The 23,903-nt window shown below is 46.7% G+C and overlaps 1 protein-coding gene and 1 long non-coding RNA gene across 2 annotated transcripts in view; both read right to left on the bottom strand.

Moving 5' to 3' along the window:
- The window catches only part of Cog2 (component of oligomeric golgi complex 2), a 29,944-nt gene extending 8,397 nt beyond the window's left edge, over positions 1-21,547 (bottom strand). The window contains exons 1-11 of the mRNA XM_048367573.1: positions 21,379-21,547; positions 18,538-18,699; positions 18,249-18,314; positions 15,888-15,968; positions 13,161-13,264; positions 10,272-10,380; positions 9,258-9,437; positions 7,174-7,298; positions 4,191-4,317; positions 1,780-1,919; positions 259-320 (exon numbers count right to left, since the gene is read on the bottom strand). Of these exons, the coding sequence (XP_048223530.1) occupies positions 259-320; positions 1,780-1,919; positions 4,191-4,317; positions 7,174-7,298; positions 9,258-9,437; positions 10,272-10,380; positions 13,161-13,264; positions 15,888-15,968; positions 18,249-18,314; positions 18,538-18,699; positions 21,379-21,450 (1,228 nt within the window). The 5' untranslated portion in view covers positions 21,451-21,547. The remainder of the gene's footprint in view (positions 1-258; positions 321-1,779; positions 1,920-4,190; positions 4,318-7,173; positions 7,299-9,257; positions 9,438-10,271; positions 10,381-13,160; positions 13,265-15,887; positions 15,969-18,248; positions 18,315-18,537; positions 18,700-21,378) is intronic.
- LOC125366850 lies at positions 15,567-15,879 on the bottom strand. The gene is made up of 2 exons (XR_007213984.1): positions 15,691-15,879; positions 15,567-15,641 (listed from the first exon to the last, which is right to left on the bottom strand). It is a non-coding gene; the product is annotated as an uncharacterized LOC125366850 (long non-coding RNA).
- Positions 21,548-23,903: the final 2,356 nt, after the last annotated feature.

Here is a 23,903-nt window from a genome sequence, read left to right as displayed (position 1 = left end):
GCCTTGAATCCAAGCCCCAGGACTGGCAAAAAAAACCCCGAAAAACGAAACATTCACCAAAAAAGCAGCTGGCCAGGGAGCTGCTCAGAGACAGAACAGCTACCCAGCATGTGAGGAGCCCTGAATGTGATCCCCAGCATGGTCTAGCAAAACCAGTTAACCCAAGTGTCCTCAACTTCCAGTGGGGTGGGAAAGGCGAGCACACTTTCAGAACCAGGGTTAGCTGCTGGGGAACCCAGCTAACCCATTAGAGGTTACCTGGAGCATCTGCCAGCCCATCCGCAAATGCTGCCTCTAAGGATCCTGCCACTTCTCTGAACCTGCACAAAACAAGGACACAGATCAGTGCTGATGGCTCTGTCAACCCTGCCCGTGCCCACCCCCTTCTTCCCAAGTGACAGGACAGTTCACTTGTCTGTTGACACATATTCTTCTCAATCACTTTTGGACATCTATTCTCCCAACTTTTTGTTTGTTTTGTTTTTGTTGCCAGTCCTGGGGCATGGACTCAGGGCCTGAGCACTGTCCCTGGCTTCTTTTTGCTCAAGGCTAGCACTTTGCCACTTGAGCTACAGCGCCCCTTCTGGCTTTTTCTATATCTGTGGTGCTGAGGAATCAAACCCAGGGCTTCATGTATACGAGGCAAGTACTTTACCACTAGGCCATATTCCCAGCCCTATTCTCCCAACTTTAAAAAAAAAGTTTGGCACTTACTAAGCTATATTGGTCAAGCCAATTATATATATATAATTTTTGCAGCTAGTCTTAATAACTGTTTCTAAAATTAAACACAGTCATGTAAGCTCGAGAGGTCATCCTGTAAGCCCCTCTTGTATTCCTCTAGCCCATACCTGCTAACATTATCAGAGGTAAGGACATACCCCTAACTAAGAAATGGGGAAAGCCTTGCTCCAGATCTGGACTTGCAGCTTAACAAAAATCATGGAGGCGGGGCTGGGGATATAGCCTAGTGGCAAGAGTGCCTGCCTCGGATACACGAGGTTCGATTCCCCAGCACCACATATACAGAAAACGGCCAGAAGCAGCACTGTGGCTCAAGTGGCAGAGTGCTAGCCTTGAGCGGGAAGAAGCCAGGGAAGGTGCTCAGGCCCTGAGTCCAAGGCCCAGGACTGGCAAAAAAAAAAAAAAAAAATCATGGAGGCAGTCAAGGAACTCATTGTTCAGTGACCTCCAGCCCTGCTGGCTCTTCTGCCCTGATACACATCCATAGTACTCCTGGATGACAGCCAGTCCCCTGGCCCCGCCCCTTACACACATCCTGTGGTACTCCTGGATGACAGCCAGTCCCCTGGCCCCGCCCCTTACACACATCCATAGTACTCCTGGATGACAGCCAGTCCCCTGGCCCCGCCCCTTACACACATCCTGTGGTACTCCTGGATGACAGCCAGTCCCCTGGCCCCGCCCCTTACACACATCCTGTGGTACTCCTGGATGACAGCCAGTCCCCTGGCCCCGCCCCTTACACACATCCTGTGGTACTCCTGGATGACAGCCAGTCCCCTGGCCCCGCCCCTTACACACATCCTGTGGTACTCCTGGATGACAGCCAGTCCCCTGGCCCCGCCCCTTACACACATCCTGCAACATTTCTGGATACCAGTCTGGTACCCTCAACACTTCTTGTCCATTTCCACTGCCACTGCTGCCTCCCAAACACCATCCAGAGAAGTAGAGAAGTGACTGCGGACTGGGGAGACATTCCTAACTAGCTTTCTGTTCTACTGTGAAGCGTAGGGTGAGGAATGAATGACTGACCGTATCTGAAAATAAACGGGCAAGTTCCACTTGTTACTGAAGCTGCAATAGGCGGGATGTGCTCGGAGCCTCTTCACGCTGGCCTGGGACCCACACTGTTGCTCAAATCCTCTGACAAAACCCATGCTTATGGTATATTTCTAAAACAAGAACACATGGTGGAACTCTCAGCAGCAGCAAGCTCACCAGCATCAGGAACAGGAACATGTACTGAAGACCCTGATCGAAACAGAGGAGGTCAGCACCCATAGTTCTGGAGCCAACAGAGACCTCCGTGTTCCCACTTGAAGATGAGATGCTCGAAGCGTTCCTGTGATGCTCGTGAGGTCTCATGGAGCAAAGGCTGCCTGGAATTCCCGTACAGGAGTTCTATTTCCAATTTTTTCAACAGTCTGCATGGTCATTTCCATGGTGGATGGACGAGTCTACCCTACCGGCAGTTGGCATGCTCTCCCCCCTCCTCCATCCTTGCCAGCACTATGGTTTTCTGGATGTTTTTCTGAGGTTCCACCTCAACCCAGCGTGTGGAACATTTCTTCATGCATTTCCTCATTTGAAAAATATCTGTTCATCCCTGCCCATTTATGGATTGGATTGTTATTTTGGTGTTTAAATTTTTGACTTGCTTATATACTGTAGATGTTTATCCCCAGTTAGATGGCCACTGGGTAGATTTCTATCTCATTCTTTCTCATCCACACGTTTCTTTCACTGTGCAAAGCTGTTTGATTTGATACAACTGCACTTAGCAATTCTTGATTTTACTTCCTAATTCCTATTCAGAAAGTCATTACCCAGGACAACATCTTTCGGTGTTTCCCATTTTCCTCTAGTAGTTTCAAGTTCTACATTAAGGTCTTTGATCTATTTTGAGTTAATTTTTATGCCAGGTAAGAGATCAGGATACATTTCCAGTCTTCTACAGAAGATAGCCAGTTTTCCATACAATCTGTCCAATAGGATATCTCTTGTTCTAATGTTTTGGGCACTTTCTCAAGAATCAAATGCAGTACATGCTTGGGCTTATTTGTTTTATCTCTTCCATTTATCTGTATGTCTGCCTAGGTGTCAGTACCATGCTATTTTTTGTAGTATAATTCTTTTTTTTTTGGCCAGTCCTGGGCCTTGGACTCAGGGCCTGAGCACTGTCCCTGGCTTCTTTTTGCTCAAGGCTAGCACTCTGCCACTTGAGCCACAGCGCCACTTCTGGCCATTTTCTATATATGTGGTGCTGGGGAATCGAACCCAGGGCTTCATGTACACGAAGCAAGCACTCTAGCCACTAGGCCGTATCCCCAGCCCCTTTTGTAGTATAATTTAAAGTTAGTTCTTTTAGAATTTCAAACTTTAGCATCAATCTTTTTGCTCAGAATTGCTTTGGCTATTTGAGGTCCTTTGTGTTTCCATGGGGTTTAGAATTGTATTTTCTATTTCTGTAAAGAATAGCATTAGAATTTTAATATGGATTGCACTGAATCTTTAGAAAGCTTTTGGTGGTACTGCCACTTTCACAATTGTGCTACTCCACAAATATGGGGTGCATGGGGGAAGGGGGTCCTTTCTATATCCTGTGTCATCTCCAGTGCTTTACAGCTTGAACATCTCTGATTAACTTTACAACTATGTATTGTATCATTTTGAGGCTGGTGTGAATGGAGTAGTCCCATCATTTCTACAGATGAGGACATGAAGACTGTCAGGGCCTACTAGCACCACTGAGGGTAGATGGCGGTGGCTCTGACCTGAGCCTGAAACAGCTACATGAAGTAACTATGGCTAGTCATGCCCCACTCAAAGCACCATTTCTTCTTGGGTTAGGCTCAAAGACTCACTGACTAAGGGAAAGCCAGTAAGCAGAGAATGCAGAGCCCTGCCTATCAGCAAAAGCAAAGCTATACTCCCGTTTCGCAGTCCCCAAACTCCACCAATACTGCTGGGCTTTTGAAATCTTCTTAATCCAGCTTACTAAACCATGAACCTAACCTGCTGAAGTCTGCATAGGCAGGGATTTCAGTGCACTTTTAAAGTTTCTTCCTACTAGTTTTGGACTTCTCTTAAATGATAACTTCTTTTCCTTCTTAAATAATAGGGCTTCCTACGTTTTTCATTATAAAGGACATTTATACAGCATACTTTAAAATCCAATCAATAACTTCTTTTCCTTCAAAAATAACATAATTTAGTCATACTACTAATAGAACAAACTTCATTTTTCGTGGAAGATAATGGCAAAGTTACTGGCTTTATGAAGGCCATGGGACTTCTTGGAACACTGTTTAAAAATTACAATCACCAGTCACAATTGTATCTAGAGCGAATTGTGCCAGCATTCTGAATAAACCACAGAATAGAGAGTATGTAGAAGAGATCCTATCTGAGAACATCTTCAGGAATCAAGACAGTGAGAGTACCTCGTGAAATACATCAGGATCCCCAGGATTGAAGAGGGAAGGCAGCTTTTCCTCTAGTCCTCGAACCACTTCTGGCCATACAGAATTCACCAAGAAGTCATATCCAGGAACAACGGTGCCTTTCTCACTGTAAGACAAGAGTCATGGTTCACATTTGCCATAACCTTTTCTTACAGAGAGGAAACCTGTACTGCCTCCCACCTACTAGAATAAGACTATCCTTGTCAGCTAGCTTACTTCTGCATGGGGGATTCTCCTCACTCCTGAATCTGTGTCGCTGTGACCTTGATGTGTGCTGGTACCAAGGACAGGGTAAAACAACTGTGCAGAACCAGTGTAACTCTTCCCTGTCCAATGCCCTTCCCCTCTTAAGACTTCAGCTTAGGTCACAGAAAAGTAATCTCTGCATTCTGCCCAAATTCCATTAGAACATCATGTGAGCTACTCTAGTTACCCACTGCTCACTGTTTACTCACAGTGCTGTGCTTCAATACTGTCTTCAGTAATTGTCTATGTCACTCTATATAAACTCTTGAAACTAATATCAGAATACGGTGGATGTTTTGTTTTGCAATTTTTTAGCACTGTATGTTGGATGTGACTCACAAACTCAGCACTAAATACAAGCATGCACTTTAGAGTCAGGGAGCCTGAGTTTAAATGGTGGATCCTGAGCAAACCTGTAACTCTGTGCTTCCGCTTTATCCTTAAGAAGGTTGATAACAACCTCTCAGGGCCATCACAAGGACTACTATTTGAAAATCACTCAGGACTGTTCCTAGCACACATCAAGTCTATGCTAGTTATGGAGAAACCGACCAACAAACATAAAGGCAAACACTATCTCATTTACTTGCCAATTGTGACTGCTGTGTTTTCAGACAAGTTTCTTTTAAAATGTTAAACAATTTAATGTGAAGTTTTATTTTAGCAAGCTAAACGATTGGAATGAGACTTTGAGACTTAATATTCCCATAAAATAAAGTTTATGTTAAAGGTTAAAACTTTTATTAATTTCCCTCCTCAGAAAAATAATCTAGACAGGTCATCAAGAAGGCTCTGCCGCTCCGCTCTGTCCAGGAGGAGCCACCGAAGGGTCTCAGTACAACCACATCTGAGCACTGATGATCAGTCACAACAGCAAGAAAGGAAGGAGTCAAGAGGTGGGAGAGATTCCTGTCGCTCACAAGCCCTGGGAAGACTTCCCAGTTTAGCGTTCCGTCAGAACGGGAATCAGCTGTTAGGGCATGGGGAGAAGGAAAGAATGGCTCAGAGGACTCCACACAACAGAACCCACGATAGCAGGGTTACAGAGCAGACCCTCCTCACCTGCAAAGGGAACGTGTAAGTAAGTCTGCCAAAGAAAAGATAAAACCTGCCTCAGATTGCTCTGCAGGAGAGCTGATGTGTCTCATTTGGAGGTAAATCTCGGATGTTGCTGGTGGTCAGTTGGGAAGTTCACCCAGTGATGTGTGGACAAAGGGGACAACACCAAGGGAGCAACAAGCAGGGGTCCTGAAATCTGGAGTGCGGCAAGAATGACCAGACACTTAACAGGGCTAGAAGCCATGGCAGACAGTCCAGCTAGGGCCCACACAGAGTACTTGAGGCTTCTGTGCCAATCCCACTACCCTGAGATTAGAGAGGACTTCCAAAGGTTGGATACTTGGCATTTCAGGACCAAAAGCAGCCTCTGCCAAATCTAATGATTATCAGTTTCACAAAACTGTGGCTTCTTTAATTTTATATCACAATTTCTACTGACATCCCCATATCCAAACCCAGCTAAAACTTCTCGTGACTACTCAACACTAGTGGCACAGCCTGGCCTCCACTGGGATGGAGGACGCAGATGGAGCACTTCCAAGGTCACGAAGAACACCAATTACCCAGATTGGGTTTTTTTTCCCCCAAAAAACAAATTTAAGACCAAATAGACTGCATGTTCCACAAAGGCTGGGACTTTGCTTGCCTTCTGCTATTGTTTTGTTTTTGACACACTTTTCACTACACAGCTCAAGCTGGACAAAAATACTCCTCCTTGTTCCACTGGGACTTCAGGAGTACATACCTCACCTGGTTCTTATTCCCCTATCACTGAAGAAACTGAACTCTTCCACTTTGCAAGCATTCCTGGGAAGATACCAGCTTCAAGACGAGCAGAGCAGGGACAGCTCTTGTGATAAATGGATGTGAGTCCAAACCAGAGGCAAAGGCAATCTATCCTGCACTCCACAGGACACCAGGAATATGGGACACTGGGTTATCTCTTGAAGGAAGTGGTCTCTCAGCTGGGGCTCTGCGTGGAGGGACAGATCAGCAGGAAGGAAGATAAAAGAAACAGAAATGGCCGAGGTAACAAAAGGAACACTGCAGAAGTCCATGTGTACATGAGTGGTGGGGAAAGGTGGCCAGTACTCCAAGAGGTACAGGAAGCGTTCCTGGTGGAGAGCTGCCAGGAGCAGATTATGTGAAGTCTTCTCCACTCTACCAGTGAGTCTGGATCCGTCCCATGAGCAGAGACGCTGCCAAAGATTCGGAAGGCACAGAACTGCCAAGGCTGGCTGGAGAACAAGCCTGGACACCAGGCACAGGTAAGAGACTGCTACTCTGGCCAACAGACAACCGGCCTAGACTGGGACCGTGACAACAGTTACAAGAGTGGGATATTTATAAAAGAACTGGGAAGTTATATAAACTGGCTACCAGAAGAGGAAATTGAAGATGACCTCAGCAATCAGTATAAAACTTGAATTAAACAGAATTGGTGGTATTCATACAGTACAAGATAGATCAGAATCATGGAAAGTCCATTTTTGACTGCAAACGATTTAGGGAAAAGAGCGTTTTTTTAAAGGAAGAAGACAGAAGAGTTTTGGAAGCAGGGATGCAGCATGGAGCAGGAAATACCATAACCTCAAGGCTCCCAACGACCCGCTCACATGACCAGTCCCAGGGCACAGTCTAGACACCCCTTAGTTACCTGGAGACAGCTCCACCTGTGACTTCCCGGAGGAGACGGCAATGGTGAGGGACAAACTCCAAGAGTTTATCATACATGAGCTGGAGGCCACTGGGCTGGGACTCAGCAGTATGTCCACTGATCACCTATGAAGAGAAACAACACTCTTATTTTTATTGTTTAATTTATTGTTATGAGGTTGATGTATATAGGAGTTGCTATTTCTTTAGTGAGGCATTGTCAACCCTTTCTTTCACTCTCTCCCAGTGAGAAACAGTATTTTTTAAAAAGTGATTAAAAAAGGAAGTGGTGCTATGGCTCAAAATAGTAGAGGGCTAGTCTTGAGCAAAAAAGCTCAGGGACAGCACTCAGGCCCTAAGTTCAAGTCCCATGACCACCCCTACCAAGAACAACAAAAAGTTATTTAAAAGATAAGCAGAAACTATGTATTACAGAAAAAAAAAGAAAATATAACCACAGAAAGAGGTTTTCTCACAACCGCCTTTCTTTCTACCTGGCATCTTTTCTACACAGTAAAATATGTCACACTTGAAACCAGTTCCTAAGGTTGAACTACAGCTGTGACTTGGAGAGAGGGGGGTGAGAGACGGGGGCCAGACTGGCCATAGACTAGGAAGCCACACATCTGCCTTCCCCTGAGCTTGAACCACAGTGACTCTTTCAAAAAGGCTTCAGTCAAGAGTACAGAGTGCTTGCCACCACTGCCGAGCCCAGACCAGCTTCTCCCATTACTCAGGTCGGGCAGGGCACAAGACAGACAGACAAAGAGAACAAAATAGGTCTTACTTATTTTTGGTTGGGAGTTGAGATGACATGATAGGATGAATATACAAGTTTAAATAAAACTAAGTTGGACTATGACTAATATGTCAGAAGCTTCAAATACTTCTTTAGTATACTAGGTTAAGATCAATGAAATACACGTGTAAATTAGTAACAGATATTTTCTCTAATTGCTAAAGACACGATGGCCTCATTTTTCCTGTTCCATCCAGAGGTGACTGGGAACACATGAGCAGAGGAGACTAAAGATTGTTATTCAGTAGTTGTAACAAGGCCAGAGTAATTATTGGAATTAATCTTTAAATTCCATCTCTACCCTCCGTTTTCCCCTCACCCTGTGGTCACGGCGAGTGTGACTGCTGCCCTGCTCACTGCAGCATCGGGGATGAGGAACGTCCCTGCATCAGAGGACGCTGCCATTTTCCCCTGTCCTTTCTATACCCGGTGCCAAATTTCTAGGACTGTTCTTCATGTCTGAATCTTCTCCTTACCTTCCTGGCTCAGAAGACTCCTTGTTTTTGAGCTTTGAGCACAAGTGTCCATCCCTAAGGACCTGTGGGCACATGGCTGCCTTCGCTTACATGCTTCCCTGCTCAGCACCCATACCCTCCTTTGCAGTCAGCACTTATCTGCTTATTGCCTTTTCCCTTCACAAGACCAGTGGTTTGTGCATTTTCTAGGGTACAATTTATACCATAATAGGGAGGTTTTTTTTTTTGTTTTTTTTTTTTTTTGGAGTGGCACTGGGCTTTTAACTCAGGGCTTCACACCTTAGGCAGGTGCTATACTAGTTGGGCCGAGTCCTCACTCTTTGTGTAGTTGTTTCTTGACTAAGGGCCCTGGTTTTGTCCAGGCTGGCCTGGACTGTGATCCTCTTATTTACAACTCTAGTAGAACTAGGATGACAGATATACCTTCAGTTGAGATGGGATCTTGCTAACCTGTTTGACCAGGTTGATTTCAATTCTTGGGATGATCTCAATCCTCCCAATCTCTGCCCCCAGTGTAGTTGGGACCATAGGTGTGAAACAGTGCTCCCCACTCACTAAAAAGCATACATTCCTCCTAGACAATATTCTCACCTCCTAATGATCTGCACTATAACCAAAACAGCTGTGAACATAGCCAGCTCAGAGCAGGTCAACTGTATATGCCCAGGCCAGGACATGGCAGCCAGCTGGTCTTGCAGGAACAGGGTTCTTGGCAGGGAGACCTCTGGTACTTCTGCTTTCACCAACACGCAGGGAAGGGCAGAAGCGAGAAGCGTCTCTACACAAGGCCACCAAGGGACAAGAGCGCACCTTATCGACGTATGGCTTCACCAGGACCTGACCCACCAAGGCCTCCGCATCGCGCGTCTTATCAATGGTGGCATAGGTCCGCAGGCAGTGCCGTATGATGTCCACGCTGGAGGTCTGCAGGCCTTCCAGCAAGAGGCCCTCTAGGGACTGCTGCAGCACTGCTGTGATGCCAGCTATGCGCTGCAAGGAAATGGGGCAGAGGTCACACCAGAGCCACTGATAAGCACTAAGCAGATCCACACACCCGCGCCATGCCCTGGGAGAAGACCAACAGGACGCTAAACTGGAGAGCAGAAGCACTGCTTGGGGAGTAACATCAAATCCTTCCTCTTTGCTGGGTGCTGGTGGCTCATACCTGTAATCTGAGATAATCAGGAGGCTGAGATCTGAGGACTGCCTTTCTTAGCCAGCCTGGCAGGAAAGTCCATAAGACTCTCATCTCCAATTAACCTCTAGAAAACTAGAAGTCGTGGTGGGGCTCAAAGTGGTACAGAACTAGTCTTAAGCAAAGAGAGCTCAGGGTCAGCACCCATGTTCCGAGTTCAAGCTCCAGGACTGACAAAAAAAAAAAAACCCAACAAACAAGAAATCCTTCCTCTTCCCTATAATCTTTGTAAGTAGGTTGCTAATTCACCACAGAAGAACTCTGACAGATTTACAGAATGAGAGAAAAAATGCCATTTCCTTCTGAACCTACAAAGTAAATCTTTTTGATAAACATTATAAAGCCCAACCAAAAGCTTTGAGGGAAAAAGTACCTGCATCTCTGAACATGTCACTCATGACATGAAACTCAAAACTGTTCTTGATTTAATTTCGAGAAGTGAGTGATTCTTTACACAAAATCTATAAAGTGTGACACACAAAGCAGAACCCTAGTGAACAAAAACTGAAAAATACTGAAACTTCAAGTCAGCATACTGAAGATCTGCCCTTAATACCAAGCATTACGAGATAAAACTCGTCACTCAGCAAGTTCCTAAGCACCAAATAGTGAAACTCCCAAATGCTTACCGGTCTCACTTTGTCCAAAAGCGGCATACCCTTGCTTTGCACGGCGTGAAACTGCAGCTGGTTAAACTCTGTGGCGATCCTCTCCAAAATCTGACCTGTCAAGAGTGGGCTGGGGAAGACAACAGCCAGAGACTTGATTGTGAGGCGTCTCCTTCATGCCCTCAGCCACGTGGCTCCAGCCCCATGGGGTCTGGGTCTGTCACAGTGATGTTCAAGGCCACGTGCCACAAAGTCAAAGCAGCTCTGGGGCCACCAGTCTGTCTCACCCTGAGTCTCATGCCCAGTCTGCTTCTGGTGGGCAACGGATGGAGTACAAGGGATGGACAGGCTTGAGCCCCAGGGGTTGGCACAGTGAGGCACACCATCCTCTAACGTGCTCCATCCTCCCCACCTCCTCCTGTTTCCTCATCCCTCGGCTTTGTCCCACTTCTCTACCTTCTCTGGAAATGCCTCTAATGGTTCTAAAATGCCAGGTACTTTCATCGCCTTCCCGAGACTAGCCTCCAGCAGTAAAAAAAAAAAAAGAAGGCTGAAAACGGCTTTAGATCTAATAAATAACAACTCACTTGAAAACAATATTACTAAGAGGAGAATGAGCAGTCGGCCCCTATGCTCTGGGTCCTGGAGAGAAGGCATTCATTACTTATCTGCCCCAGGAATGAGTGCATGTTTTCCTAATGTACACTGTAACCTGTCGATAGCACTCGTGGGAAAGTGCAGCAGAAAGAAGTGTGAGGCATTTCCACTGGAGAAATCAGTGAGTAGGAAAAAATGTGCACAGCAGAATGATATGAAATCCCCAACTGAGACCATCAGGGGGCCTGTCCTGCACCACTGCACTGGTCCCCAACTCTGTCCTGACTAGGATTAGGAAGATGCAAAATGGAGCTGGGCAGACAATGGGGGTGGAAATGAAGGAACAGCTTTCGGCAATGCAGATGCCGCCCGGAAGCAGGAACACTCGCCAGCAGCACTCGCAGCACTCTGAACAGCTTTGGTGAGGAGCGGCCAGGGAGGGGGCTGGTTAAAACGTACTCACAGAATGACTTGAACCAAAGAGTAGATGTGACTGCGCCAAAAAGAAGGAAGGTGCAAATGGTGGGAGGCCAGCCATGCCCCAGGTAAAAAGACAGCGGAGGGGGAAATGACAGACTAAGTGGTGCACAACGGACGAGTCAAACGAAAGGAAAGAAGGAGCTGAGCGATGGTGGTTCATGCCTATAATACCAGCTACTTGGGAGGCTGAGACATGAGGGCTGAGGTTCAGAGCCAGCCTGGGCAGACTAATCCACAAGGATTTTTATCTCCAATTAACTAGCAATAAGCTGGTGGGAGTGGCATGGCTCAAATGGTAGAGCACCAAGTGTGAGGAAGAAGGCTGAGCAAGTGAGAACCCTGAGTTTAGGACAGAGTATACCAAAAAGGGAGAAAAGAAGATTGCCTTGTGATCCCCAGCCTGGAGAAATGGGAGGTATCACTTTCTGAAACAGGGCCAGGAGGTATCACTTTCTGAAACAAGGCAGAAGCGCAGAACGAGAGGTGGGAAGAAGACCTGAGTGCATGTGTGCTGGGTGCAGGGAGGACGTCAGGGGACGTGTGTACATGCTGACCCAAGCCCGAGGCTGGAGAGGCTTACGTGCAAGTAAGAGCCCAGCCTCTCTCAGCAGGTGAGGGATTTAAATAACGCCCAAGATCAGATGGCCCTGAGAGTGGGACAGGAGCTGAGCACTGCTAGGAGCAGTTGAGAGTTGGCATGAAGGCCAAGTGCAGTCTATGGAGATTGCAGAGACTGGGGCGGGTGTTGGGTGGAGTGCTGAGGGGTGGGAGAGGCGTGCAGCAGAGGCAGAGCAGGGAAAGCTCTCTGGACTCCACAGACATCAGCAGTGACTCTGGTAAGAACTGGGCACCAGAACAGAGGGTGGGAACCGACCAATTACTGAGAGGGGAGACCCTGGGGCTGGGGGACTGCACCCCTCTGTGGACGCTTCATTTTCTATAAAGTGAGAAACGTGTGCCTTCAAATCCAACACTCTGGATTTTTAAAACAAAGCTGACATGCTTATATAGTGTGATCAGGATTTTGAACTATTGGTATCTCCTACTTGGACTTGGTTGTTTTTCTAGTAGTGTATTCTATTTTACTAAAAAGAAAAGCTGTGGTAGACGAGAGACAAGCTTGAGGACCAATGGTATGCCAGGCACCAAACTGCAGAACCTCATCGGATGCCCAACGATCACACCCGCCACTCCTGCGACAGTCCCCATTACAGGCGACAATACTCAGGCAGAGGGCTGCAGTGCTCTGACCTGGGGCTCCTGGCTTGCACTGAGGGCACTGAGGCTTTACACTGGTGTTCTTTACTTCCTTAGTCACTTTCCTAACTGGTTGACTTTAAGTTCAGAATAGGATGGTAACAAGAGAGTTAACAGCAAAAAGAGTCACCACCTTTTCCCTTCATGAGCTTTTTCTTTGCTCTTTATAAATTTCAAGAAACGTGTCCTGTACTATTCTTAATGATACAATGCTAGTGCCTTTGAACCACTAGACATAACAGTAATATTGTGGGCCTGTCAAAATTCTGAGATAAATGCTATTCCCATACTTGAAGGTCAGTCAGGATTTTGCAGGTCTGTAAAGAAGGCAATTCCAATGGTAAAATCTTCCGGAGAGCATTTTCCTGTGACTCCTGGAAAGGTGGCAGCCTACAACTGTGGTCTAAAGCCAACCAGGCTTTGCAGCAACAAGCACTAGAAACTTCCACTAGCCATTTCCCTGAACTTACTAGCATAAACAAACGCACTTTCTAAATTTTATAAACTTTTTTCTCTCCTGAAATGAGCTGTAACTTGAATTTATTTTTTTAGCCTGGATGTATTCAGTATACTTACCTGCTTGCTTCTAGCGTAGATGTTTCTTTAGAATCTTGAGAATTTAAGATTTTTTCAATTTTCTCAACTGATCGAATAACTTGTATAAGCCTCAACATACATATCTATAAAAAGGAAAGAAAAGCAAAAATGTTGTCATGATGTCAAACTTACTATCTTATTTCCTCATCCTAAGTGTGAGAAATACAAAACTGAAAGTTAACATTCTACATCTTTAGCATGTCCATGTAATATTAAATTCCCAAGAATGCATATTTTAATTTTGGCTTTGTTAGACCAGGTGTATTCAGTATCTTACCATAAGCTTATAGTCAAATAAAAAATAAGTAAAAACAACAACCAAACAACCTTAACCTTTTTTGCCTTCTCATTACTCTGTATTCTTTTTTTTAAAGGTAATTCAATTTTAATTTATTTTCATCATTTTTTTTCTTCATGATCCAGATATTTTTAAATGCAAAGAAAGTTAACTTTCCATGATATGTCAGGGATGGGCACTAAAAAAAAAAAATCAGACTGCAAATGAGTTATACAAATGAAAATATCAAATGGAGATCCAGTTATCAAAATGAAAGCATTCAACATTTTTAAAAGTTCACAATTATTTGTATAGCGCACATAAAAAAGTCAGCTTGCTAACCAACTGTTGTGATTTTAAAGAACTATTGCAGAAGATTGACGAAAATAGATTTATTAGTGAACTTATAAAGAGGTTAAAGACCCTGAAACAAGTATTAAAAAGAAATTTGTGTCTTTATTAGAATGGTGTTAGGCTTTAAATATACCAATTTTGGTAATCAAATTATTGTTTGTAACTTTTTTTTATTTTAGAGCTGTAATACTAGTCCAACTATTTTGTCTTTACTTTTTCTTTCAAAGCAAGAAACAGAATGTAAGTAATCAGAAAGCACTAGCAGACATACTCTGTATTCTTAATCCTTTTCATTTCTTCCTTCTTAAATGACCTTTCTTTTGGCACTACACTTACTCTCTTAAGAAATTTATTGTTTTAACTTTATCTTCCAATATACTAATCTTCTTCGACTACGTGAGCAATAACGAAGTGGCAATTCTTTAAAGAAGCTACTCCGGGCAGATGTTAGCAGAGTTTGAAGTATAGTTATTCACTAGTCAGGGGACATCTGTTATCAAGTAAGTCACTCGTCTAGACACTGGAGACACAAGTGAATAAAAGAGGCAAATGCATCCCCCAAACAGGCTTTTTTTCCTTTAGATTTTAAAAGCATGCTAATAAACTTAGAATACACTGGACAGAACAACGAGAGCGAGAGTCTTACATTCTTTTTATTGGGGGTGGGAAGGTAGCACTGGGGTTTGCCCTCAGGGCCACCTGACTCTCACCATCGGCTCTTTTCTTTTCAGGGTAGGTGTTATTTTTGAAATGGGATCTCACTTTCTGCCCAGGGTTGGCCCAGTGTAACAATCCTATTGACACTTCCCACAGTAGCAGTAATGACAGGCACATGTCACCAAGCTCAGCCTTTCCTGTTGAGATGGGGTATTGTGACTTTTAGTCTAGCCTCTTGAATAGCTAAAATTACAGGTATGAACCACTGCACTTGGCCAGTTCCAATTCTTCTGCTACTACTTTATGATTTTTTTTTTAAAAAAACCAGGAAAACAAAAGCAAGGAAGCAGTGTGCAGAGAAGGGCAGCACATACAGAGGAATTCACAGTGGGAACAAGGACAGCACCCTCCTTCCTCAGGGCGGGGAGCCTAGGCAGTACCGGAAGAGCTTTACAAGTTCCCTTAGCTCAGAAAGGTACAACATCTTTTGGAGGGGTTTTGAAAAAATGACACACTTGCAAAACTTTAAAGAGCTTTACTGCAGGCTGTCAATACTGCTTTCTGAACTCGAACAAATAATGTTGAGTGAGACAAGCCTAGAACACAGAAAACAAAGGGGCATGATCTCCCTGATATATGACTGTTAACAAAGGGAGACGGAGAGACAGTAGAGACCAAGTCTGTGAATACTGTATATGTTCTTGATACATTGTATACTGCATATATGTCAACCTGACCTAGACAAGGGATAGAAAAACAGGTCGTAAGATATCACAAGAAATGTACACACTGCCGTACTATGTAACTGCACCCTCTTTGCACAACACCTTGTAAAAAAATTTATGTTCAATTAATAAAAAAAAAATACTGCTTTCTCCTTTGAAAACTGAGCCGTTTTAATCTAGATACCACTCAGGGACCCCTGAGATCACTGTATCAAGTCCTCGGTGGCAGACCTGCTCTCGCCCCCTACTTCAGGAAAGAACATAAGGAGAGCATGAGAAGGCTGGAGGATGGGCATTTAGACGGCCTGGGCCACATTTCTTTAAAAACACTGATAAGCAATAAAACACAAGATGAATATGCAATTTTCCTCACCATCTAATAAAGTTAATTACTTTCCCTCACCCTTCTGATTCTTGGGATTTTAATCAGACCAGGAGTGAGAAGACCTGGTGTATTTCTCGAGGCGAGCACTCTACCATATTCCCAGCCCCAGACCTGGTGTATTTCTCACCACCCACACTGAGCTACTGATCCCTAGATACAAGACACCACCCTGCTCCACAGGTGGGCTCGGGCTGTCCCGTGAAGTATCTGGGATAGAGAGAGGAAGCCAGATCACATGCTTGAACTTGTTAGTAACTACAAAGTGCTCCAGTGAGTTGATGCTTTAATGGTAAGATACTAAAGTATACCTTTTTTTTCCTAATGTCTTCTTGTTTAGACATTCGTTCATCTACTGCCCGAATTCCTTCACTGACAGATGATCTGAGACTCTTTAAAGAAAACACATTGTGAAAATTATCATGCAACATTATGAAATGTACATTTAATTCAATTCTACAGGTTTTAAGATCCACAAACCAGTATTACACAGATGTTGGCAAAATCATCAAGTATCAGACATAGTTGCTGGAAGGGCACTCATGATTCAGTGACACAGAAAGCCAAAGTCATTCAGGACTAATTAATACAAGGAAAACTGCTCCTCTGATGAAACCATAGGTGACTGGGGTCAGGAAGGGGATAGCCTGGCTCACACATGAAACATCTGGGATGCAGAGGGGAGGTGGAGACCCACTCTTCTGTGGGAACTGACGAGCACCAGGAGGAGAGTCTTAAAGCAGCGACACTGCAGGCTTGTTTGGGAAATTAAGTAGAAACTCAGAGAGAAGGGCTGACGATAGGAGGACCCTGCCCAAAGCACTAGGTTCTATACATTTTAAACACTGATCATGATGAAAATACTGTTTTGGGAAACTTAGGAAATAAGAAATCAGGAAAAGGATGGCCAAAAAAGGGTTAATCCAAGTATGAGATAATCACAAAGGATGGCCAAAATGAAGGTAATCAAACAACTAGAAAAAAGTAGACAAAAATGAATAGAAAAATGAACAGAATAGTATATTCATTCATTCAACAAATGCAACAAAATCCCTGCTGAGCACTTCATAGAGACCAAAGGGGACACAATAAAGAATGAGACAGTTGCCTTCTTTAGCAGCCTCATGAGTTAGGGAAGAAAACAAAAGTCTGGGGATAATCCAATTAGGCTAGACTAGGCTACTGGGCAGGTAGGGCCAAAGAGGCATGGAAGACAGCACTGACCACAAAAACATTCTCTTACATTCCATGGAAAATCACTCTGAGGAGCTATTTAAAGAATGAAGCAGGTAATCCTAGCTTCTCAGAAGACTGAGATCTGAGGATCACAGTTCAAAGCCAGCCCGGGCAGGAAAGTACCTCCAATTAACCACCAGAAAACCGGAATGGCGCTGTGGCTCAAGTGGTAGAGCACTAGCCTTGAGCTGAAGAGCTCAGGGACAGTGCCCAGGCCCAGAGTTCAAAGCCCCATGACCAACCAAAAGAAAAAAGCAGGCTATAGCTCAGGCTTTACCTGATTCTGAGTCATTCTGGCCTCCCCTCCTGTGGCCATCTGACTCTAACCTTTATTCTCCATTTTCCTAGCACAGCTCACACACACACAAATGGTCTACCAAGTCGATCACATGCCTGATAAGATTCGAGTCTGAGGGGTTGTGTGACCTGGTGGTGGCAGTACAGCGTCTCTGCGGTGGCACACCAAGTGCTTTTCAGTACTATGGCATTTAAAGTGATGCTGAAACTCTCCCTCTAATGTGCACCTACTGGTCTCTCCTGGCTTGCAGCCCTGTCTCCATTTTCACTGTAGACATTACCTCAGGGAAATGTTTTAACACCATGTTTGTTAGGTGTTACATTAATTATTATTAAATTTTTTCTTTGGGTAAGTTCAGGGTTTGAACTCAGGGTATTATGCCTGCTCAGCTTGCCTGCTCGCAACTGGGGCTCTACCATTTCAGCCTTACCTCTGGTCTTGTATTTTTGCTGATTATTTGGAAATGGAGTCTCAAGAACTTTCTACCCAAGCTGGCCTTGACCCATGATCCTCTAAGTTTCAGGTTCTGAGGAGCTATAATTACAGGTGTGAGCCACCAGCGACTGGCTAGTTCACATCAACTTTGTATCATCCTTCAGCTGCTCTTGGTTTTTGTGGGCTGCTCTAGGAATCTGGCCACACAAAAAATACTACTTGAGAAAACAGCAAATTAAAAACCCTTCAACTCACTAACAAGCCACATTTGTATTGTACCTTCTCCTGCATTTTAAAGCTGTCTACAGTAAGAACCTGTCATCTTCAAACATGTTTAGGGTTGTAATATCACATGCAAAAATATTATTTAGGGGCTGGGAATATGGCCTAGTGGTAGAGTGCTCACCTCATATACATGAAGCCCTGAGTTCCAATCCTCAGCGCCACATATATAGAAAAAGCTGGAAGTGGCGCTGTGGCTCAAGTGGTAGAGTGATAGCCTTGAGCAAAAAGAAGCTAGGGACAGTGCTCAGGCCCTGAGTTCAAGCCCCAGGACTGGCAAAAATATATACATATATTATTTACAACTTTTTTAGGGTGATGACTATTCAGTAAAGAACAAATTAATCGATTAAAAAATTATATTTGGAAGAGGAAGACAAGCATGTAGTAAAATAAACTAATACTATTGGGGGGAACTTACCAGAACCTCTTCTCGTAATTGTCCCAAAGGCACAGAAAGCTGGTTGAGGGCCTTGTCCATGCCAACCTAAAGACGAAATCATGTCAGCATGAACATCACAGTCAATAGTAATAGTATCTCTTTTATGATCAAAGTAATACTAGACTTTTTTTTGCCATTCTTTGGTTAATGAGATTGGCAATTACTTCAAATTTCTGGGGTAAAATAAATTACAAATTTTCTAAAAGCAGTACACTTCTAAGACTCGATATGCAAGGAAAGAAGCCATGTCTGTGGAGTCCCGACTGACCAAGTTTGTGGAGAGATTTACAAAGTCTGCATAGTCCTTGTTGATCAGTTCCACCATGGCTGTTTTAAGCAGCTTGTAATACAGCTCCAGGTCATCTCTCAGCTCTTCCAACTGTACCCTCTTCCTACAGTCAGACACAAAGTGATCGACGTCGAAGTCTTCCTGAAAAGTATATCAGAAAAATTACTGCAATGGGGGGCTAGGAATGTGGCTTAGTGGCAGGGTGCTTGTCTAGCATGCATGAAGCCCTGGGTTAGATTCCTCAGTACCACATACACAAAAAAGTGGTGCTGTGACTCAAGAGGTAGAGTGCTAGCCTTGAGCACAAAGAGGCTTAGGGACAGTGCCCAGGCCCTGAATTCAAGCCCCAGGACTGGCAAGAAAAAAAAAATTACTGCAGTGGTAACACATATAAGAGGAAGACATGGGAAAGAGAGAAAAGCCATTTCGTCTCTCACAAGGCCACACTGTTCCAGAAACAGCACCTTCAAGTCACACGCTGAGCACAACGGTGTCTGTCTATTCACTTGTGCAGGAACCAACAAGGACCCTGACCAAGAACAATCCTCCTGTGCCTCATTCTACAGGAAATTTTTTTTTTTTTTTTTTTTTTTTTGGCCAGTCCTGGGCCTTGGACTCAGGGCCTGAGCACTGTCCCTGGCTTCTTCCCGCTCAAGGCTAGCACTCTGCCACTTGAGCCACAGCGCGGCTTCTGGCCGTTTTCTGTATATGTGGTGCTGGGGAATCGAACCTAGGGCCTCGTGTATCCGAGGCAGGCACTCTTGCCACTAGGCTATATCCCCAGCCCCTACAGGAAATTTAATTTCCAAAATAACATACTTATTAGGCTTTTCTCGAAACAGAAACAGCTTTCCTCACCTTAATTTTACAAGTATTAATAATGTTTAGTGTAAAACTTTAAAGGCGCTCGTGGCTTATGGCTCTAATCTACATGCACCATTCCTTCAGGTACTCATTAGCACTTCGTCCATGAACTACATTCCTACAGTGATTATATCTGATAGGAGGCTATCTTACCAAATCACAGGGTCAAGGCCACTAACTGAAAAGCCATCTGTTTCTCTGGGCCCAGAATCAGACAGACATATTCCTGACTCTACTTAGGACACCTGACAGATGACGTCATGTGGTACACCACAGAGAGAACTGCCACTGCAAAATGTGTTGACACAAATGTAGGAAAGTAACCCGGACAGCAAACACTCCACCCACTCTTTCTGTCACGGAACTCACAAAGTGTCCTTAGAGGAAACAGAAATAGTAAATAGCATTTCACTTCCATTTTCACCTAGAAAAGTCAACATTTTACATTGTACTTTCTTCTACACATTTACCAGCACTACAAAGTGCTTGGCACATTCAAAAGGGTTGTGTGCTATAAAAGGATATAGGACGCTGGCATGACAATCATTCCCCAACTTGTTGTTTAAGATGCATCTTACAGGGGCTGGGGATATAGCCTAGTGGCAAGAGTGCCTGCCTCGGATACACGAGGCCCTAGGTTCGATTCCCCAGCACCACATATACAGAAAACGGCCAGAAGCGGCGCTGTGGCTCAAGTGGCAGAGTGCTAGCCTTGAGCGGGAAGAAGCCAGGGACAGTGCTCAGGCCCTGAGTCCAAGGCCCAGGACTGGCCAAAAACAAAACAAAACAAAACAAAAAACAAGATGCATCTTACTATGTATGAACATATACTTTATTTCTACTTCCTGAGGGTGCATTTACCAAAAGCACTGTGTCAGTCTGAGAAAGATGCAGGGATAATGAGGCAGAAATGGTGCTGGCAGTGGGCCTTAAGAAGTCTATGCTAAGTGGCGGAGAAGATGATTCAGCATTCCTAGATTCCTGAAGTCAGAACAAGGCTCTGACTTGTGTTTTCATTTTCCAAGGCACATATCCACAACATGCATCCTTAATTCTTTCTAATGTGTTTCAGGCTAGCTCTTGACCAAGATGTAGAACCAAAGGTTTCTGACATCTCATTCAAACCACAGCTGTTCCACAGGAATGTCACCATACCAGAGCATTATTCCTGGGTCTAGAAAAATCCCACGTATGAAAAACGTTACGTGCACACTCAAGGAGTATACAAACTTTTTATTCCACCTAGTTTATACAAAATATCTTGCAGAAGAAGCCAACTAGTGGGAAACAATGACCACGTGGGAAAAAGAAGGAAAAAAAACACACACCAAGCAGAAGCTTAAGACACTAAGGTGTCAAAACTTTAAACTTCCTAGCCCTGAAGCTAGTTTCTGAGGGATGTGAAAAGGGGCCCGTCTTAGGAAACTAAACCTAAGCACGTCTAGGGATGGTTCTGGCGACGCCCTGGGGCGCAGCCTCCCACAGGCAAAGTTCCCTTGGGCTCTGACCCAAGGCGGGGACACTTCCGAGGCTCGGCGTGGGGACCGTCCGCCGCCGCGAAACGTTCTCGGTGTACCGTTTCCACGAGCGCATTTCCCACACCTCCTCGCACCCGGGCCTCGGGTTCGCTCATCCAGGGGCGCGGGGCGCGGGGCGCGGGGCACGGGCGGGGGGGGCGAGGCTGCTCGGCGGGGCCGCCGGCGCAAACTTCGGCCCAAGCAATTTTCCGCACTGACCGGTCGGCCCCCACGGCGGTGCGGGCCCCGGGTCGCGCACGGCCCCGACGGGCCCGGGGCGCTGTCTGGGGTGGGGGGTGGGGGGCGAGACCTCCTCCCCGGGCCCGCGGGCCCCCTCGGCGCTGGGGTCGCGCGCTCGGCCTCGGGGACCGGGCTCCGGGTCCGCGGCCTCGGCGCGCGGCCCGGGGGATCGAGCGCGCCCGGGGCCTCCTCCGCCCACCTTCATGAACTCGTCCTTGTCGAAGCACAGCGTGTCCGGCCCCGAGGGCAGGTTCATCCGGCGTCGCTCCATGCCGCCGGTCGCCGGCGCTCGGCTCCGCACCAGCGAGGCGAGGACGCGGGCGGCGGTGCCGGGGACGCGGCGGCCCGGCCCCTCCGCGGCCCGGAACTCACTTCCGCCAACATGGCGGCGCCGAGCGGCAGCCAATAGGAGAGCGCCTGGGGCGGCTGCGCACGGCCCGCGCCCAGAGCGGCGCGCGGTGGCGGCGGCGGGGCTCCAGGCGGCGGTGCTGCCCCCTGCGGCCGCGCGCGGCACTGCGGCCTCTCGCCGGCGGGGCTCCGCGGCGTCCCCGGGACGCCCCTCCCCGGCCCGCGGGCCCCGGGCTCCGCCAGCCCCGCCAGCCTCCGCGTGGAAGGGCAGGTACGCGGTGCGGCCCCGGCCTCCGCCCCGGCCGCGAGCCAGGTCTCCGGGGCCGGCGAGCCCTCCGGGGATCCCGCGCCTCCCTGCCGGGGGTACCTAATGTCCGGCAGAGCGAAAGCAGGTGCTTCTGATGGTGTGTGTACACTGACAGTTTCACCTCCCCATGGTGTGCACATGGCAGTTGTCACCTCCCGACTGTGTGTGCACACCGACGTTCTCACCTCCCGGCAGCGGGGTCCACACCGCCGTCCTCATCTCCTGTTGATCTGACTTCTCTGTAAGCTGGAGGTGCTGCAGCTGGGTCAGCAGCCGGGCCTGCCTGTAGTGCTTGCAAGGATGTCTGTAACCCCTAGGAATTTCCCCCTGGAAAATGTAACACAACTTTATCATCTCCAGCCCTCTCCTTCCTCACCCTGTTCCCTCTCCATCTTCCCACCACATAGCAGCTAAAGCCTCCATTCTTGAACGGTGTGTTTGCTGTCTTCATGTCGAGCCCGTCAGTGAGTGCAGTCAGTTTTACCTCTGACCTGTACATTCTCGGTTCCTGAGCAGGGCCAGCCAGCCATTTTCTTAACTCGACTCTGAGACCAGGCTTCTGTCTGGCTCCTGCCGCCCAGGGTCACTGATGAGCACAGCCACATCTGGTGATGGAAGCCCATCAGTCCCGATCATAACAGCACTACTGTATTTTGTTACAATACTGTGTGTAGTATTCGCTTGGCTCTGACTTCATCTTCTGCACCAGGTGTTGGCAGTGTTTCTGAGGGCTTTCTTATGAAATCCTCAGCTGTCCCACGCTGGTAGGCTCAGGCTTCCTTTGTTTCACATTCTATTACTGTGTGATAAATGGGCCTCACATGGACAGCACTGGCTGACACATGATTGTTTTCTCTCTTCACATAGCTTAACTGTGTCTTTCTCCACTCAGGATCTCAGGTGAGGCAGAAGTGAGGCAGTTACATCTGCACTGTGTTCTCATCTGCAGGCTCAGCAGTGGAAGGCTCTGTTTCCACACCCCATCATTGTCAGGCTTCCCTCCTTGCATCTGCACAACAGAGCCCGTTATCTGCCTGTGGACCAGGGCCTATTCAGGCACTGTGCCTTCCTCTCTAAAGTGTGGGCAGCTTGGCCTTGCTTCTTTGGTGCCAGCAGGAGAATCCTTATCCAGTCAGTAAAGACAAGAGTCCTATGCGCCCTTGTGTAGGCATGGGAGCAACAACCCCTTACTGCACATGTTCCTCTGTTCAGAAGAATGTCCTCAGTCTCCCCCACACTCACAGGTCATAACCCAGGGCAGGTGTAAGAAGGCCACCTTAAAATGCTAGCAGCATACCCACCATGTCTGCATGTATTGCTAGATGACAAGCCTTCCTAGTCTTGAGTTCAGTCCCAACACCTGGGGTTTAGGCCTCCACTGGGGCACAGCTGGAGGAGAAGCTGCTACTGGCCTCCCACGGACAGAGGCCAGGACGCTGCTGGAGATCCTGCAGTGCACATCTGAGGCCCGAGACAAGCACGTACCTTGCTCACAATGTCAGCAGCCTTGCTGTTGTCAAGCCTGGGTCCTGACTATGAAAACGGCCCAGCTTGAGTCTCCCAGCCCCTCCCCAGCTCCTGCCCTCAGGCCAAAGCTCCAGAACAGGTGTGAGGATCGTTTTCCTCATCATCAGGGAAGTGTCCTCTCCTTTCAGAAGCATCACCCCAGGACTAATCTACAATGCCCACTGAAGCGTGCACTGTCCGCAGCTCCCAGGCTCGCCTCTCTGTGGCCTTCCTCAAACACGGCAGCCCTATTCCTGCCTCACCCCCCTCCCCTGCCCTGCCCCACGCCTGCCTAGACCCGGCTGATTGGTTTGGGTTGCTCTTCTCCTAATGTCGTGGTTTCCTCCATGTTTCCTCCAGCTCTTTGCTCAGATGAGAGCTGAGCTCCTGACTCAACCCTACATAAAGTGGCAACCTGTCCCCTGGCACTCATTCTTACATCTTCCTACACTCTGCTGTGCCTTTCTATCCACACACATCAGCTTCTAGGAAAATAGACATGTTTATGATAGATGGACGGATAGATAGATTTGTTTGCTTGTTGCCCAGCATTCCAATGAAAT

The sequence above is a fragment of the Perognathus longimembris genome, chromosome 18, assembly GCF_023159225.1.
Source record: "Perognathus longimembris pacificus isolate PPM17 chromosome 18, ASM2315922v1, whole genome shotgun sequence".
Lineage (NCBI taxonomy): Eukaryota > Metazoa > Chordata > Mammalia > Rodentia > Heteromyidae > Perognathus > Perognathus longimembris.
The sequence above is the reverse complement of the archived record's forward strand: the minus strand, read 5'-3'. Positions and strand labels throughout refer to the sequence as shown.